Raw genomic sequence first — 15,830 nt, 5'->3', positions numbered from 1 at the left:
TTTTTTTTTTTTTTTTTTGTGTGTGTGTGTGTGTGTGTGTTACTGGGGATAGAACTCAGGACCTTGTGCTTGTGAAGCAGGTGGCGGAACCACTGAGGCAAATCCCTGGCCCCGGAACTGCTTCAGAAAGTGGCAAGAACTGGGGCCTTGGATATAGCTCAGCAGCACAGTGCCTGGCAAGTTCGAGGTCCTGAATTCTATCCCTGGTACCAAAAACAAAGAAAGTGGCAAGAACTATGGCATAAGTGTGTTCAAGGCAAGAGGAAATATTTTGAGAGAAATTAATGGCAATTTGTCTTTTATTGTAACTTAAAATTTAAACATTCACTGAATTTTTTATCATACCTTGAGATACACAAAAAGGGGCACGAGTCATATGTGCTTTAAAAGTTATCAAATAAACACACTCATTTTAACACCATACTGGTCAAGAAACACAAAATTACCAGCTCCACTCATGCCGTAACCCAGTTACTCTCCTCCTCAAGTGTACCCACTCTTCTGACTTCTATCAACACTTAATACTTTTACCTGTTTTTATCTTTATATACACTCTGCATAGTTTGGTATCTGTCGTATTTTTACGACTAATCCATTTCACATGTAGCTTTAATTTGCTCCCCTTTCCTCATAGTATTTCATTGTATGAATATATAACAATTTATTGTTCTATTGTTGATGAACATGTGGGCTGTTTTCCATTTGGGGCTGCTATGAAAAATATTGCTGTACACATTCTTGTACATACCTGATGCACAATGCATATATTTTTTGGAAACATACTAGGAGAGACATTTCTGGGCCATAGGACATGTGTAGGTTCAACTTTAGAAGATAGTACCAGTTTTCCAAAGTGGTGGTACTATTTCCCATGCTTCCATCTAGGGTGTACAAGAGTTGTAGTTCCTCCATGTCTTCACAAACATTTGATATTATCCATCTTTTAAATTTTAGCCATTGTAGTGAGTTTACAGTGGTATTGCCTTGTGATTTTAATTTAAAGTTTTCTAATGATTAATAGAAGTAAGCACCTTTTCATATATTTATGGGCTGTTTGGTATTATTTTTTATGAAGTGCCTATTCACTTGTCATCCATTTTTCTACTGAATTGTCTCTTTTTTCCTTACTAATTTGTAAATGTTCTTTATGTATTCTGGATATGAGTCTTAGCTGATTATAAGTTACAAAAATATCTTCTCTCTGTAACTTTCCTGCTCATCTTGTGATGAACAATAGTTCTTAATCCTATTGGTTGATCTTTTCTGTTCTGGTTAGTATCTTTTCTGTCCTGTTTCAGAAATCATTACCCCAAAGTCATGAAGCTAATTTCCCATGTTATTATCATCTAGAAGCTTTGTTTTATATCTTCTCTGATTGTGTGTTTTTACTGAGTGACAGACATGGGCAATGAAAACATCTAGAGATCATTCGAGATACTCTGGATGAGGTCATTATCCTTCAGAGATGATTTAAACTTATGTCTGCTGAGCAGCTATGACGGGGCCATTTAGCTATTCCAGATCATCTTAATCCAGTCAGAAAGAAGGTAATTTGAGGGCTGGGGATTTGGCTCAGAGGCACCGCGCCTGCCTGGCAAGTGCAAGGTCTTGAGTTTAATTCCTGATATGGAGAAAAAATATATAAGTAATTTGAAACTGGGCTTTTACTGTGAATGAAGGTCAGTCTGTTTTCTCTTTGTTTTTTTTGTCCAGGGTCTCACCCTAAGGCCTGGGGTGTTTACATTTGCTGCCTCTGTAGGCTTTGGACTCCAGTTTTTCTCAAACTCAGTCAGCCTTTTGTGAGTCTGGCAGATTCTCTGCTGTTTCTCAGGTGCTTTGAGGAAAAATGGGGCTTAGCCTGTGTGAGTCTCACCTCGTGGGTTTCAAACCTTCCAGATTCTGGTCATCTTCACTGCCTTGGTAGCTTTCTGAGGCTGTCAAGTAGATAATTTTGTCTTCTTTTTATTTTGCCCGTATCTTCCAGTTGTTCTCAGTGGAAAGGTTAGTCCAAATGACTGTGTTTGCTACTAACTGAAATGGAGTCTGCAGGGATTATCTAATCCACACAAGCTTTATCTAGATTGTAATCTAGAACACATATTGCTCCCTGGGCTTGTAAAGGACGTAGAGAAAATTGAAGAGACTGTAGGAGAGGGACAAAATGCTAAAGTGATAAGAAATTGATTATTTGAAGAAGTGATCTTTAAAATTCCATCTGAATAAATTTTAATGATTTTGGAATTTCTTCTTTTTAAGTTGCAGAAGAGAAACAGAATTACATAAGCAGGCACAAAAAAATCTGAAGACTTAAATGAGGAAGGTGCCTATGATTCATTCTTTAGTTCCATATCATTATAAATGATCTAACAAAAACATGGGCAGCACTGGGGATGTAGGTCAGTGGTAGAGCACTTGCCTAGCATTTAGAAGGAAAGGAAGGAGGGAAGAAAAGAAAAAGATAACATGGGCTTTGGATACATCAGAAGAGAGGTTAGCTAGATATTAATAACTCCCACAGGCTGGCATAAGAGGATGTGGGACTTTCCCCCAGCAGCCCTTAAAATAGAGAAAACAGGCTTCCAGTTTAAAATGAGAGGCTCATTGTGTACAAACGCTGCCTAATTAAAATCACAGAAGAAGTATTTTTGACTACTTGGAAGACCTCAGGAAAGGGAATTTTAGCAGAGCAAATGTACCCAAAACAGAAATGAGTTTGGAGCCTGCTTATTCAGGTTATTCAGTCAAGAACAGCTGCTACAGGTACTTCCTGTGATAGCAGATTAACTGGTAGCTGTTCATTTTCTCCTTAAGTAGAAACACTGCCTGGTGGAGCATAGTAGAAAAACAGGTCTTTAAGATACCAAAATGTTTCTCCCTAGAGTAACCCAACCCCCACTTTTGCTGTGGTAAGAATCCCCAACCTGCCTGATGAACTGAGAGACTAAATAAATACAGAGGGAGAGAGGGATTGTCAAAATAATAATTCCAAATGTTTACTTTGACTGTTTTCTAATAAAATCCTTAGAAAGAGTACAGAGTTTCCCAGTCACGATGCAAGAGCAAATTATTAGAAAAATGAATAAACCAAACAAAAAGAAATTCTTGGACATCAAAAATAAGGTTTGAAAATTTAAAAATATAACGAATAGTTTGACAACTTAAATATGGCAGAGCCCAAACTGTTGATTTAGAAGATAAGGTTGAGGGAAAACCTTCAAGAATTAGAACAAAAAGTCAAGAGATGGAGTCAAGTGTGGTAGCACACATTTAATCCCAGCACTATGTGAAGCTGAGGCAACTTAGCAAGACCCTGTCTCAAAAGAAAGAAAAAGGTCTAGAGGTGTAGTTCAGTACAACACCTATGTTCAATCCTCAGTACTGTACACACACACAAAGTCAGAGACATAGAAGAATGTCAGAATGTAGGTCCAGTGTAGATGATCCAAATCATTTAACAGGATCTGAAAGGAAAAGATGGAGCCCATGGAGGAAAAGAAATACCAAAGAAATAATAGAAGAAAAATTCCCTTAGCTAAGACACTTGTCTCCAGAGGTCAAGGACTCACTCACCAAGTGTGTGAGCAGGATGAATATATTCTGGGGGCATTCCATAATTACAGGAGAAAGAGAGGGAACTTTTAATGCTCTTGAAGAGAAAAACAGGCGAATTCCAAAGGACAGGAAATCAAATTTCTCATCAACAAAATTGGATGTTAGAATACAGTTGACCAATTCCTCTAAAATTCTGGGATGAAAAAAGAAGTCTAAACATACGATTCTATACGTAAGTAAGTGTGATTTTCAGACATGCAAGAATTCAGAAAGTTTAGCACTATGCAAACCCTATAAAAAGGAAGAAAAATAATCTAAGGATTAAATAAAACCAAATCCAGAAAAGGAGATAACATTGAAAAAGTAGTGATTATTATAATCCTGAGAGGTAAACAGCATAAAAAAATTAAAAGAGCCTTTGTTTAATAAGACACTCCAGGACTCTCTTCTAACTGACATAGTTTAAATAACAATGTTTTTTTCTTTTTATATCTTTCCAACTATTCTGCTTGATTCTACAGTAAATAATACTCATACAGTGACATTATTGCTTCCATGCAGGGTATCAAACTTGGCCTCACTCATGCTAGGTAAGTGCTCTACCACTAAGCTACATCCTAAGCCCAATGACATTAGAAATACTCCTTTATTGGTTTTTAACACTTACACTTAATCTGTAGACAAAGCATAGAAAATTTTCTTATTATGAAATAGCAAATATATTTGCAGTATAAAATTAATTATAACTGGAGAGGAGACAGGAGTGAAAATTAATTACATTTATTCTTCATAAGAGGGTATTAAAAATCTCTGAATCAAGAACTAGAAAAACTGTATTATATAAAGTTTAATGTCAATTACCAGACCAATGAGGATGGGACAAATACAATTAAAGTTTCCATTCAACAATTTGAATATTTAAAAGTCTGCATGTGCACACGTACATGTGTGTATATACAGAGTCTACCAAAAATGCATACACATGTCAGGAAAAGAAAAAGTTATATTTTAATATTAAATTTATTGAGACATCATGAAATTAATACAAGTTACCTTTGACCTTTACAATTACAAGAGGTGCTCAAAGTGGTGGCTATTAGCTTCCAGACATTTATTAGTTTGGTGAACTGCTGCTTGGGTAACCTTGGTCCATTGAGATTGCTGCACGTGCATTTTCAATTACTTCTCTAAGAACCATCAGTGTAGTGGTTTTTCTGCAATACGCAACATCTTCTAGGGTCCCCCATACAATGATAACACCATGTGTTGAATAAAAATCATGCTATTTTTCTTTTCCTGGAGTGTGTATACATTTTTTGGCAGACTCTGTATATGTTTCTTTTTAAGGAAGTTGTTCTAGGCCTTCTGGATTTGGGGAAGTGGGGTCTTGTCTTTGAAGTGCCTAAAGCAGGAAACTGAAAGGCATCTTCTGACTCTTGGCTATTCATCATTGAACACATGGGATCTTATATCATCTTTCCAGAAAAGACAGGAGAAAACTGATGGCCCTGTAAGGGCTGTTCCCAGCCTGAATGAATGCCTGGTCTACACCTGTCCCCAGGTCTGTGATTAAAGGATAGCAGTCAGAAGGGAGCTCATTCTGTCTGCAAAGAGCTCCAGTGAGCCCTCATTTCTGTCCTCTTTGTCTCAGCTAGAAGTATACCTCAGGCCCTTCTCTTTCCTCCTCAGAGAAAGCTGCTTCCCTCAGGTGCTGCTCTAAATGAAGACAGGAGGTGATAGTGTACTCACAGTCCAGTCTTTTAGGCACAGACCACTGTAATGTCTTTTTTCCTGTAACATCTCTTGGCCATCCCTGAAGGCCTAAGTGGCCACCTGAGACTCTACCTTTTGCACATAGCTTATCCCCTGGGTCTCAGCAATAGCCCAACTGTCTCCTAATGGGACAGGTGCTCACTGTTGCTTCCAACACTGGGTTGTGCATTTGGCAGCACAAATGTTCATTACCTGACAAACTCTGGGATCTCTGCATGTCTGTTAACCTTCATATGGGAGGAGTAGTCTTGACCAAGGGTGACTTTTCTTCCTGGGGGACATTTGGCAACCTTTTGGAGACATATTTTTCACAACTTGGTTAGCGGAGAAGAGTGCTCCTGGCATGTAATGATAGCAGACCAGGGATGCCTCCCAACATCCTACCATGCATAGCACTGTCCTCCACAACAAAGAATGATCTGGTCCCAAATGTCAGTAATGTCAAAGTAGAGAAGTCATATGCTAGAGAGACTGGGAGTGAGGTGGCAGGAAGAATGAAGAATAGTCCTGTAATGGGAAATTGGGAGAGTTAACAGTGCAAATAACCTTACTGAAATCATTTCATCCTGCCAAGTCTCAGTTTCCTTCTTTTTAGTAGCCCTAGGTTACCTCTAAAGTTCTGTGCAATCCCAATATTTCCACTGTGTACCCTTTAGGCCAGTGGTGGGAAACCTGTATCACATGTGCCATAGTGGGCTGTTTGTATCATTAAAAGCTCTAGAAGGTTTGCCATCATTGTAGTAGTTTAACAAGGATACTTGCAGAGAAGAGAGCAGAGGAAACCCCAGGGCTACAACCCCCACTCCATTCCTGTTTGCAAGACCTGAGCTGGTTGTGTGTCAGCAGCTGAAATGCTGCCAGATGTGATGACACGCTCCTGTAATCCCAGAACTTGGGAGGCTAAGACAGGAGGATCACTGTAAGTTCGAATCTAGCCTGGGCTACATAGTTCAAGGACAGCCTGAACTATGTAGTGAGACCTTGACTCAAAAAGAAAAAAAAAAAGAAAAAAAAAGCTGAAATGCTAATTGGACCCAAAACAAAGAACTCAAATATGTTCTAATGAACCCAGTACTCTGTTTAACTGACAATTGAGAATCACCATTTAAGACTGATGTGGCGTATCTTAATCTTCCATTCCTATTGCTGCAGGTTATAAGTATTTCATGTTCTGTTCTGGTAAAATGGAGGGAGGAGCTTTTGTGAGTAGAATATTGGACACCTTATTGTCTGGGATTTTAAAACACATTTTGTCATGTGTGTGTTTTCTTTGCAGCTATTGTTCCTTAATTCTCTTTTTAAAGTTACTTGAAACCCACTCTTACACACAGCGGCCCCCCACTAACCACCACTCTCCCTTCCTGGTGTGGCTTGCTAGCTCGATGTCTGACCAGTCCCCAGGTGTATGACGTAAGTACAGTGTATTAGCGACTTTTCCATCACTGGGACAAGATACCTGACACTCACAACTTAGAGGAGGAGAGGTTTATTTTGCCTCATAGTTTTTTAAGGATTCAGTCCTTAGTTGACTGGCTCCCAAGGGCAGGTGGAAGGGTTTGGGGAAGAAAGCTGCTCACATCATGATAGCCAGGATGCAGAGAGTGAAGGAAGGAGCCAGGGATAAGAACATACCTTTCCAGGCCACATCCCAAGTAACCCACCTCCTGACAGCACATTCAGTTATGAATGCATCAATGGATGATGAATTCACTGATGAGTATAGCACCCCCATAGTCCAATCACCTTCCAAATCCATGAGACTTTGGGGGGACATTTTAGATCTAAACTATAACATGAAGCATTTGGCACTGTGTCCCTGCTCACCATGGTCTCTTACCTAGGAACAAGAAACCCATCGCACTCGTCCTCAAAATGTACAGATTTTTGCTTATTTAGTAATGTGATGAGAAATGGCCAATTCCCATACGTTTATATATTTTTCACACTAACAGAAATCTTTTACCAGGGGTTATGGAGGTTTCCCAACATGGGCATCTGTGGTGTGATATAAAGAAAACTGGGCTAGGAATCAGAAAAACTAGATTGGAATCCAATCCCTGACAGGTCTTGGTTTTCTTATCTATAAAATGGGCCTGGTAGTTAAGGTTGACTATGAGCATTAAGGTAGAGTATGGCAAGATACACTGTGAACTACAGAGCATTTCACAAATATAAGGCTTCTTTTATTGTTAGAATTAGTTTATTTGTGTTGATGTGGTTAGGTCTTTTCTTCCCATTTTCTAGTGCCACAAATGGAGCCAGTACAGTAGGAAAAGAATATCTGTTCTGCGGCCACCTTAGCTTTTGAGCTGACTTGAGCTCCTGGTGTGGATTGCAGGGCAGAGAGGTGGAGAGAGCAAGCAGCTGTCCACACAGAAGGAGTATGGGGGAGGACAAAAGCATCTTCCTTCCTCATCTTTTCTCCACCCTCATAATCATCTTGTCAGCAACACAGTCATTCATTATCTCCTAAGAGAAAAGAGCTTCTTAAACATGTATACAGCTTTACAGCTCCCAAAGGCTAATTTTGTTCTCCTAGCCACACCTTGAAGAAGCATACACTGCAGTGTTACAATTGAGAAAGGTACGCTGCAGGAATTGTGTGAGTTACCCATAGTCCCACAGTTACTAAATGGCAGAGCTGAGACCTTAATGTAGGTCTTCACATAATTAGCACATAACATGTATTTCCCTGATCAGTGATTAGGAAGCACAGCACAAACCCCAGGTCTGAGGGAGTAGGCCCTGAACAGGAAGTTTTAATGGGGTAGGGAGTGGCAGAGATGGGGCTGGGAAAGGTGGTATACATTCAGGTCAGACAAAGGGGAAAGGGATGTGGATATCATAGCTAGCAAGAGAACACTGAGGCAAAGGGCAGACACATTAGAGCATCCACAATTGGAGGACGCAACTCCTTAGGTGGGGTGCTGCCCGCCACTTCTCCCACTAATAAAGCTCTAATTGATTAGGACTATCTGGACCATTTGGAGCACAGCATATACTCAGTAAATTTACAGTCACGTGAACTTAAAGTACTTCTTTAGTGAGCATGGGAGACTATACAAGATTTGCCCCCTGAGGTAATGTTTGGGCTCTCTCTGGACTCTGTGGCCAAGCTAAGATGGGGAGACTTGGGCTGCCAGCAAGAACCACCGTCAATGTTATTGCTGCCCCTTTGGGCTGGCATCCTGCCCAAGTTCTCAACCAGCTGCAGACAGTGAGGTCCGCTAGCAAGAGAGTGGAAGCAAAGGGTCCCTTCAGAATTCTGTCATTTAAGGACCCTAGAGTTGAGAGAGGTAGAGGGTCGGTCTCCCTGTGGGACATCATGCCTGGTGAGGGTCTCAGACTAGACAGATCTCCTGTCTATTTAGCAGTTATGTGGTTCTTGCCCATCACCTATAGGGCATTTTGTACTTCACCAAGTTTATTTTAAGACATTTAGGGTGTACATCATTCATTATTTCCATGAACTCTAAACCACTTATGTTGGTATCCACCAAGAAAACAGTGTTATTTCATTTACAAAAATAACCTCTGGTTATGTACAATGCACACATTTCCACAATGCTCTTATTTACAAGTGTTTTCAGGATTATTTCCATAGCAGCCTTCACTGAACAGCTAGTTATATAGTCATACATACCTTTGGCTTAACCAAATTTATCATCTAGAATTTGAGAAGTGGATTGGTTTCAGCATCTGCGTATAATACCCATTAAATGTTGATTTAGGAGCCACTCCCACCAGGTTTTACCTTGCCCTTATTTCAGAACGACCCCTCCTTAGGTACTGTCTGAGTGAGTGTTGAAAATGCAACAGATCAATATCCAGTCTTATTTTCTCCTGCCAGTGAGTCCCTCTGCAGAGTCAAGAGCAGGCCATACTGGACTCGAAGTTCAGAGCGAGGTGGTGGGCTTTCCTCCATTTATGGAATCACCTTCGTATGCTGCGGCCTGTGTGTTTCTTTGTTTGTGTTGCCCTAAACCTTGAAATAGTAAAATATGCACCAGGATCATCTCCCTGAAAATTGGGAGCTAAGAGCCTGGCAGAGATATTTTGACAGAGATGAACAAAGACATTACTTAGCACATGTCTGGACGGGAGAACTGGGACATGCTAAGACAGGAAAACTCGCTGGGAGCTGGAAACGAATGGGGCACATGATCTCATTTGTTGTTAAGAAAATTCTCATAGGACAGATTGAATTTCGGGACCTTGTAAACACTATGGGAGAGGAGGAAATTTGCGCATTTGGAATACATTTGAAAACTGCTTTACAGTCATTGACATCTGCACCCTGTCTCATTCCATGTTCCATGGGGATCTGAAGCAGCAAGCGAGCTTGCCTATCAAAAATTCCCGCACATTGATTAAAGTGTAGTCACACTGGGGACCAGGTGGAGAAGTCTGTATCACTGACATAGGGCAGAAGGCAAGCATGTACTTGTCACCAGTAAGTGCACAGAGATGGGTGGGGGAGAAGTGAGGGAGAATTGACCCATGAATCCTCCTAGCTCAGTTCATTTAAAAGGCATTCAAATAGCTCCTATGACAGGTTGAGTGCCCCTTACTAGAAAATGCTTGGAATCAAGTGTTTTAGTTTTTTTTTTCAGATTTGGGAATATTTGCATATATGTAATGGAATATCTTGGGAAGGAGACTAAAGTCTAAACACAAAATTTATGTTTCATATATGCCTTGCACTTATTGCCCAAAGGTAATTTTATATATTTATAATGATTTTGTGCATGAAACAAAGTTTGTATACATTGAACCATCAGACTCATGGAACATTCCCGAGTTTGCATTTTAGGGTTAGGGCTGTTAGACCAGTATAAGATGAGCACCATTGAGGAAGGATGCCCAGAACAGAAGCTCACTGCCTTTGGTGATTTATCACCTAGATATGGGGTTGGGGTGCTTACCTGGGGGAGCAGGCCCTTTGCCTTGGGCAGCATACTGAGCAGGGTGAGATGTGCTAGAGGTGTGGAGAGAACATAGGACTTCAGATAAGCTTTGAAGGGCAGACAGGAAACAAGAAAGAGCATAGCAGTTTGCCTGCAGCATTTTGACACTGTGTTTGTCATTTCAAAAAGGCCTTCATAGTGTTTGACAGACCTCAGTGCAGCAGGAGAGGAGGGCTATGGCCCTCCTGTTTTGCTTGCAAAACCCATGGGTGAAAGTTTCTGTCTGACCTCTTGCTATCTCTTGACACCCTGCCCCCTGTAGCTTCAAGTGGCCATGATTCTGTTAAAACTTGCCTTGTTTAGACTTGTCTGCTTTGCTAGAGCTACTGCTCAGGATGCAAGGCCATTCCAATTATTTTTCTGATGGAGAGGGGGGTTCACATCCTTTGTGTAGATAAAACCAGTCTGGAAACAGCAGCAGTTTTGTCTCTACTTTCTGTCAGCTGAACAACCTCAGGCATACTTCGTGGTTCTCTCAGCTCAGGTTTCTAGTCTGTGATCTTCACAGGGTAGGAGTCAGGATCCAGTGAACTTCTGTGACTTTCCAGCCTGACACACTATAGATGTTCGATAAAATACTCTCACCCCTCTACCATTCACTGCATCTGTCTGAGGGTGAGAGGAGAAGGCCTTGCCGTCAGTGTTTTCCTGTGGAGTCAGCAGAGGGTGAACAGGAAGTCTTAATCCTGGTTTGTGTTCTCTGTGAGTTGCTAACTAGGACAAAGATGTAAACAAGATGGGGTTAGAGTGGTTTGGGTAGGGCAGCAGGCCCCTACACAAGATGTGTCCGGAGAGGAGAGGAAAGGACTGGGAAGCTATTTGTAGTGTTTTCCCTGTGACCTTCCCCATAACTTCCTTTCTTTGTGGGTTGGGAATCTGAAAATCCAGCTGGTCTTCCCTTTGACACTAACCCTGCACTGTCAGACACTTGAAATCAAAACTACTTCCTGCTGTTCAGTTCTGGCTTCAGGAACAGTGCCTTATATTATAGCCCCCTACAGTTTACACCCAGTGACCTCGCTAGAGGTTTGAGGTTAGGCAGGTTTCATCATAATCTTCATTCTTCTGCTGAGTTAAGGTTGGGGTGGGTGCCAACCTCAGAAGCTATCAGTCTCCCATTTTTGTTGTAATTGTTGGTTGTACCTTTCAGAACCAAGAACCACTGAGAGAGGAAGACTCTGATTTCATCCTAACTGAGGGTGACCTCACCTTGACCTATGGAGACAGCACAGTTACAGCGAATGGCTCCTCGGGCTCCCACACAGCGTCCACAAGTCTTGAGGGTGGTCGGAGAACAAAGAGCAGCGCTGAGGAAATGCTGGAGCGAGACCTGGGAATGGGAGACCAGAAGGTTTCCAGCCGGGGAACCCCCCTTGTGTTCCCTCTGCAGGAAAATGCGTGACTTTCCCCTAAACTCAGAAGCAGTGGGGTCAGCCTCTGGGGGGAGGGGTTGAGGATGGCTGCAACCCCAGTGTTGTTTGATTGGATTGAAGTAACCTTCTATTTTATCAGGGTCTGAAGCTATCTTAACACTGAAAATTTAACCCAAGAAGCAGACAGTGAAGATAAAGTGTCAGACCTATTCCCACTTTTTCACATAGTAGTGCGCTGTTTCGGAGTTAAGCAAACAAAAACATAGCATGCTTTAATGGTCTCTTAATTCATCAGCCTGCAACATCTGTCCAAGGTGAGGCAGGTATTGAGGATTCTGCCCAGGACAGGCTTCAGCCCCCTACTCAGCAGTGCCCATCTGGCTGGCTGGAGGAATGCCAAGTGAAGGGGAACATTCTAGAAGAGAGACCATGAAGGAAGGCAATTGAGTTCGGATCGCTGTGATACTAGTGTAAAGCGGGACAGAAAAGGCTGTTTGAGTGGAGGCTCTGGCAGTGAAGGGAAGGCTGCACAACTGCATCCTTCTATCTGGACTCCCGAGTCTCTGCTACATGTGCTTCTTCTGGACTGAAGAGTAGAAAACATATCTGTGAACATTTCAATATGGGGGGGAGAAGTACAGTTCCTTCTCTGGAAATCTCCATAAGGAAGAAGTTATGAAATGTTTAAAACCAAAGGCAAATAGTGTTGCACTGTTGTTTTGTAAACTAGTCTGAAGACAGGAGCTGTTTAGAAACATAATATCACTGCAGAAATCACTCACCTTTTGAAGGCTAACATGCGAGCTGACTGGGGAGTATTAGTAGCATTGAGTTATCTACTGAGGAGGTACAGATGACACCAACATTTGTAAGATGCTTACATCTGAGGAAAAGAAGGCGACAAGAAACTGAAGAGGCAATAAGCTAGTATTCAGAGGGGAAAAACTCATTGAAAAATCACCTGCAAAGAAAATATAATTTAGGAGTCTCAAAACTGGGTCAAACTTTGATTCCAAACTTTGAGCTGATGTATGTGTGTGATTTCAGTGGCCACACATGGAGCTGGAGGCAAGGCAGTGGACCATTAAACATTATCTGACCCAGTAGAAAGTTGTATCTTCTGTAAGATTAGGACTCCACATGTTTTGATACCAAGTGCCACACAGCGAGGAGTCATTTTCTTCGTATCTGGGGAGGCTCTTGAAGTACCTTGATGTGTAGATGTGGTTTGAAGTTTAGGTATTTAGTTAGAGTTCATTTGGGGCATGTTATGCTACCTGCCCACACCTGTAGTAGGTGGAATACTGAGCGAACACTTGGGAAAAGTTTTGCACCCCCCCCAGCTCTGTGCTTCAGCACTAGCATTTTTGGAAATAGTTTCTTTACAAAAGCTTTCATAATATGCTGGCATTTTTCTCCTCATAGCAGATGAAATAGTGTCCCAGTCTAGCACCTCCATGATGATATCAGACATTTAACCTTAACACACATTTTTAATGGTTAGATTTTCCCCTTAGAGACAGGGGGATCTTGCTCTATTGCCTAGATTGGTCCCAATCCCCTGGGCTCAAGTGATCTTCCTGCCTCAGCCTCTTGAGTAAGCTGGGACTGCAGGTGTGCAACATGATTCCTGGCTAATTATTTTTTAAACTAAGACGTAGCATCACAGCGTTCTGTGTTTGAATCAGTAGTTTGTACAAATAAATCTAATGATATTGAGCCATGTGAAATTGCTAATATTTAACTATTTTTAAAGCTCAGAAATGGCAGTTTCATATACATCGATATAATATAATATAATTGAATCTTTTTTGCCTCTTTCCTTTCTATCTACAGTAAAGTCCTTTTTTGTTTGTTTGTTTTGGTACCAGGGATCGAACTTGGGACCTTGCACTTGCAAGGCAGGCCGTGGAACCACTGAGCTAAATCCCGGCCCTAAAGTCCACTTTTTATTTTATGGTCATCCATGGGCTTTGTAAGTTTGAAAAACCCTAAACAACTTGCCTAACTCCATCAGGCCTCAGTGTCACTAAAGTAGAGAAGGATTTCAAAATACCTGTGCCCCATAATCAGAGAAATAACTTTCTTAAAGAGCCCCTGGAAGGAAGGCTGTTAGGTTGAAGGGGCAAATTGCAGACAGCAGCTGATAGGCATGAAAGAATCTTGGAGTTGTATGTGTGTGCTCAGGCCCAAAGCCAGCACATGAGTATTTATTTAGTAGTTATTTTAGTGATGGTCAGTCATGCTGTATAAGCTTAAAAGGTGACACGTATTTTTGTGAGTTGTTACTGATTTTAAGGTAGGGGTCTCATTAAGTATCCTAGGCTGTACTTGAGCTCGTGATCTCCTGCCTCATCCTCCCAGGTAGCTGGAATTATAGGTGGGCACCACTGCCCCTAGCTTTTTTTTGGTTTTTTTGAAGGGATAGAGGAAGGAATATGTTGACACTCTGTAGTTGGTCTCTATAAAGCCTTGCTTATATGTTGCTTAATTTTAGAAGGGAAAAAGCTAACAGAAAAGCCATGATAATTGTTCTTGTACAAAGCCAACCAAGTAGGATATACCCTGTCTTCATTCATCTCAAGCCTTTGTTGTCTTTGGGAGTTCCTAAAAAGCTTTCAGCAGATTATAAGAAATTACCCTGCTAGGGAAGAAAAATAGCCACTACGCTTCCCAGCCTAGTCTTAGGTCAATTCATAGATTGTTATATTTTCCCCAAAGGGTCTTGTAGTCTTCATTGCAAACCATTTATTCTGACCTACTTAAATATAAGTAAATGCAGATTTGCCAAGACCAAACTAGGGTTGTAAATATTTGATTAAGTCTTTTATGCAATGGATCAAAGTAAGTCACTTTGACCTGTGGCCCTCATTCTTGTTCACAAGATGGGGAGAACATTCTGAATTTACCAGGGGTCCTGGGAAGGTCAGTCTATTTGTTGAAATGGTTTCATATCCAGAAGCTTTATGCCTAGGCTGAATGGAGAAAAGTAGGGTGCCACAAAGTACAGGAACCATCCAACTCAAGGCCAACCATCTGCTGTTGTCAGTCTGGCATTGAAAACCAGCCTTAAAGTGCTAAGTTGTGTGTGTCCAACTAAATAAAGTTCTCCTGAGAAAGTCATGCCCAGTTAATTTGTTCTGGCTTGAGGGAGTGACGGTTTGGTACAGTAGGATATTCTAGAGGAAAGGTTCTGAATTCTGGCTGCACAGTAGGATCATCTGGCCAGTTTTTTAAAAAACAAATTAAAAACTTTACATCAGAGCATCAAACTCTGAGATTGGGATTCAGTATCTTTGGGCTGGGGCCTGGCATCTGTGCTCTGGTTTAGAACTTCAGGAAGTCCTCATGTGCGGCCACAGCTGAGAGCCTTTTTTTTTTAGAGCTTGTAGTGAACCCTGTTTGGAACTCTAAAGAGTGGCTTAGCAAATTAAGGGTTTGGTTTTTAATTGTTAGTCATGAGGGCCAAACTGAGTATTGATCTGTAACAGAGTCTAGGCAGCTGTAAGAGAGTTTTATGCTAACCTTTGCAGAACTCAGGAACATACTCCATAAAGTACAATTGCTTGGGTCACATTTGAGAAACTTAGAGCTTTTGAGAGAGGAGAGTGACTTGAGTATAATATATGTGTGTGTGTGTGTGTGTGTGTGTGTGTGTGTATATATATATGGAGAATTTAAAATGTCATCTTCATTCCCATTTGTGAGGGGAAAATAAAGGGTTTGTCATAATTGTTGGCTAATCAAACATGAAGGTTTCTGGGAAATGATCTTTGAAATTTAATATGGAATTAAGTTAACAGTCCCTTTTGTGGTCAGACTGTTTTTGCTTTTTTGTCCCTATGCCTAAATTCATGTTGGATTTCTTAGAATAAGAGTAGGCCCGTTTACTGCCAGAGCACAGGGGAAGGTTGTGATCGTCTTGCTGTCACCTGGTGGAAGTGGTTTAATTACAACAGAGAGAAGATAAAAACCCTTATTCTTTTTAATAGTACTCTTTGCAGAAACCATCAAGAAACCTAAACCTTCCTAGATAAGGATTTTTGGAATTTAAATATGGATGCATCTCTTCCTAGGAAATAAGCACAGGAAAGATGTGGACTGACATCCAGGGTACTCACTGGAGTGACCAGACGAATGAATGTTGATGCCTTCATGCCAAAAA

At 41.2% G+C, this 15,830-nt stretch overlaps 1 protein-coding gene across 1 annotated transcript in view; it reads left to right on the top strand.

The window, feature by feature from the left end:
- Nucleotides 1–12,898, top strand: part of Slc9a7 (solute carrier family 9 member A7) — a 139,391-nt gene extending 126,493 nt beyond the window's left edge. The window contains exons 15-16 of the mRNA XM_010643485.2: nucleotides 6,630–6,735; nucleotides 11,443–12,898. Of these exons, the coding sequence (XP_010641787.1) occupies nucleotides 6,630–6,735; nucleotides 11,443–11,694 (358 nt within the window). The 3' untranslated portion in view covers nucleotides 11,695–12,898. The remainder of the gene's footprint in view (nucleotides 1–6,629; nucleotides 6,736–11,442) is intronic.
- Nucleotides 12,899–15,830: the final 2,932 nt, after the last annotated feature.

The sequence above is a fragment of the Fukomys damarensis genome, unplaced genomic scaffold (assembly GCF_012274545.1).
Source record: "Fukomys damarensis isolate Sample0158 unplaced genomic scaffold, DMR_v1.0_HiC HiC_scaffold_39, whole genome shotgun sequence".
Taxonomy (NCBI): Eukaryota; Metazoa; Chordata; class Mammalia; order Rodentia; family Bathyergidae; genus Fukomys; species Fukomys damarensis.
This window is presented reverse-complemented; position numbering and strand designations above follow the sequence as displayed.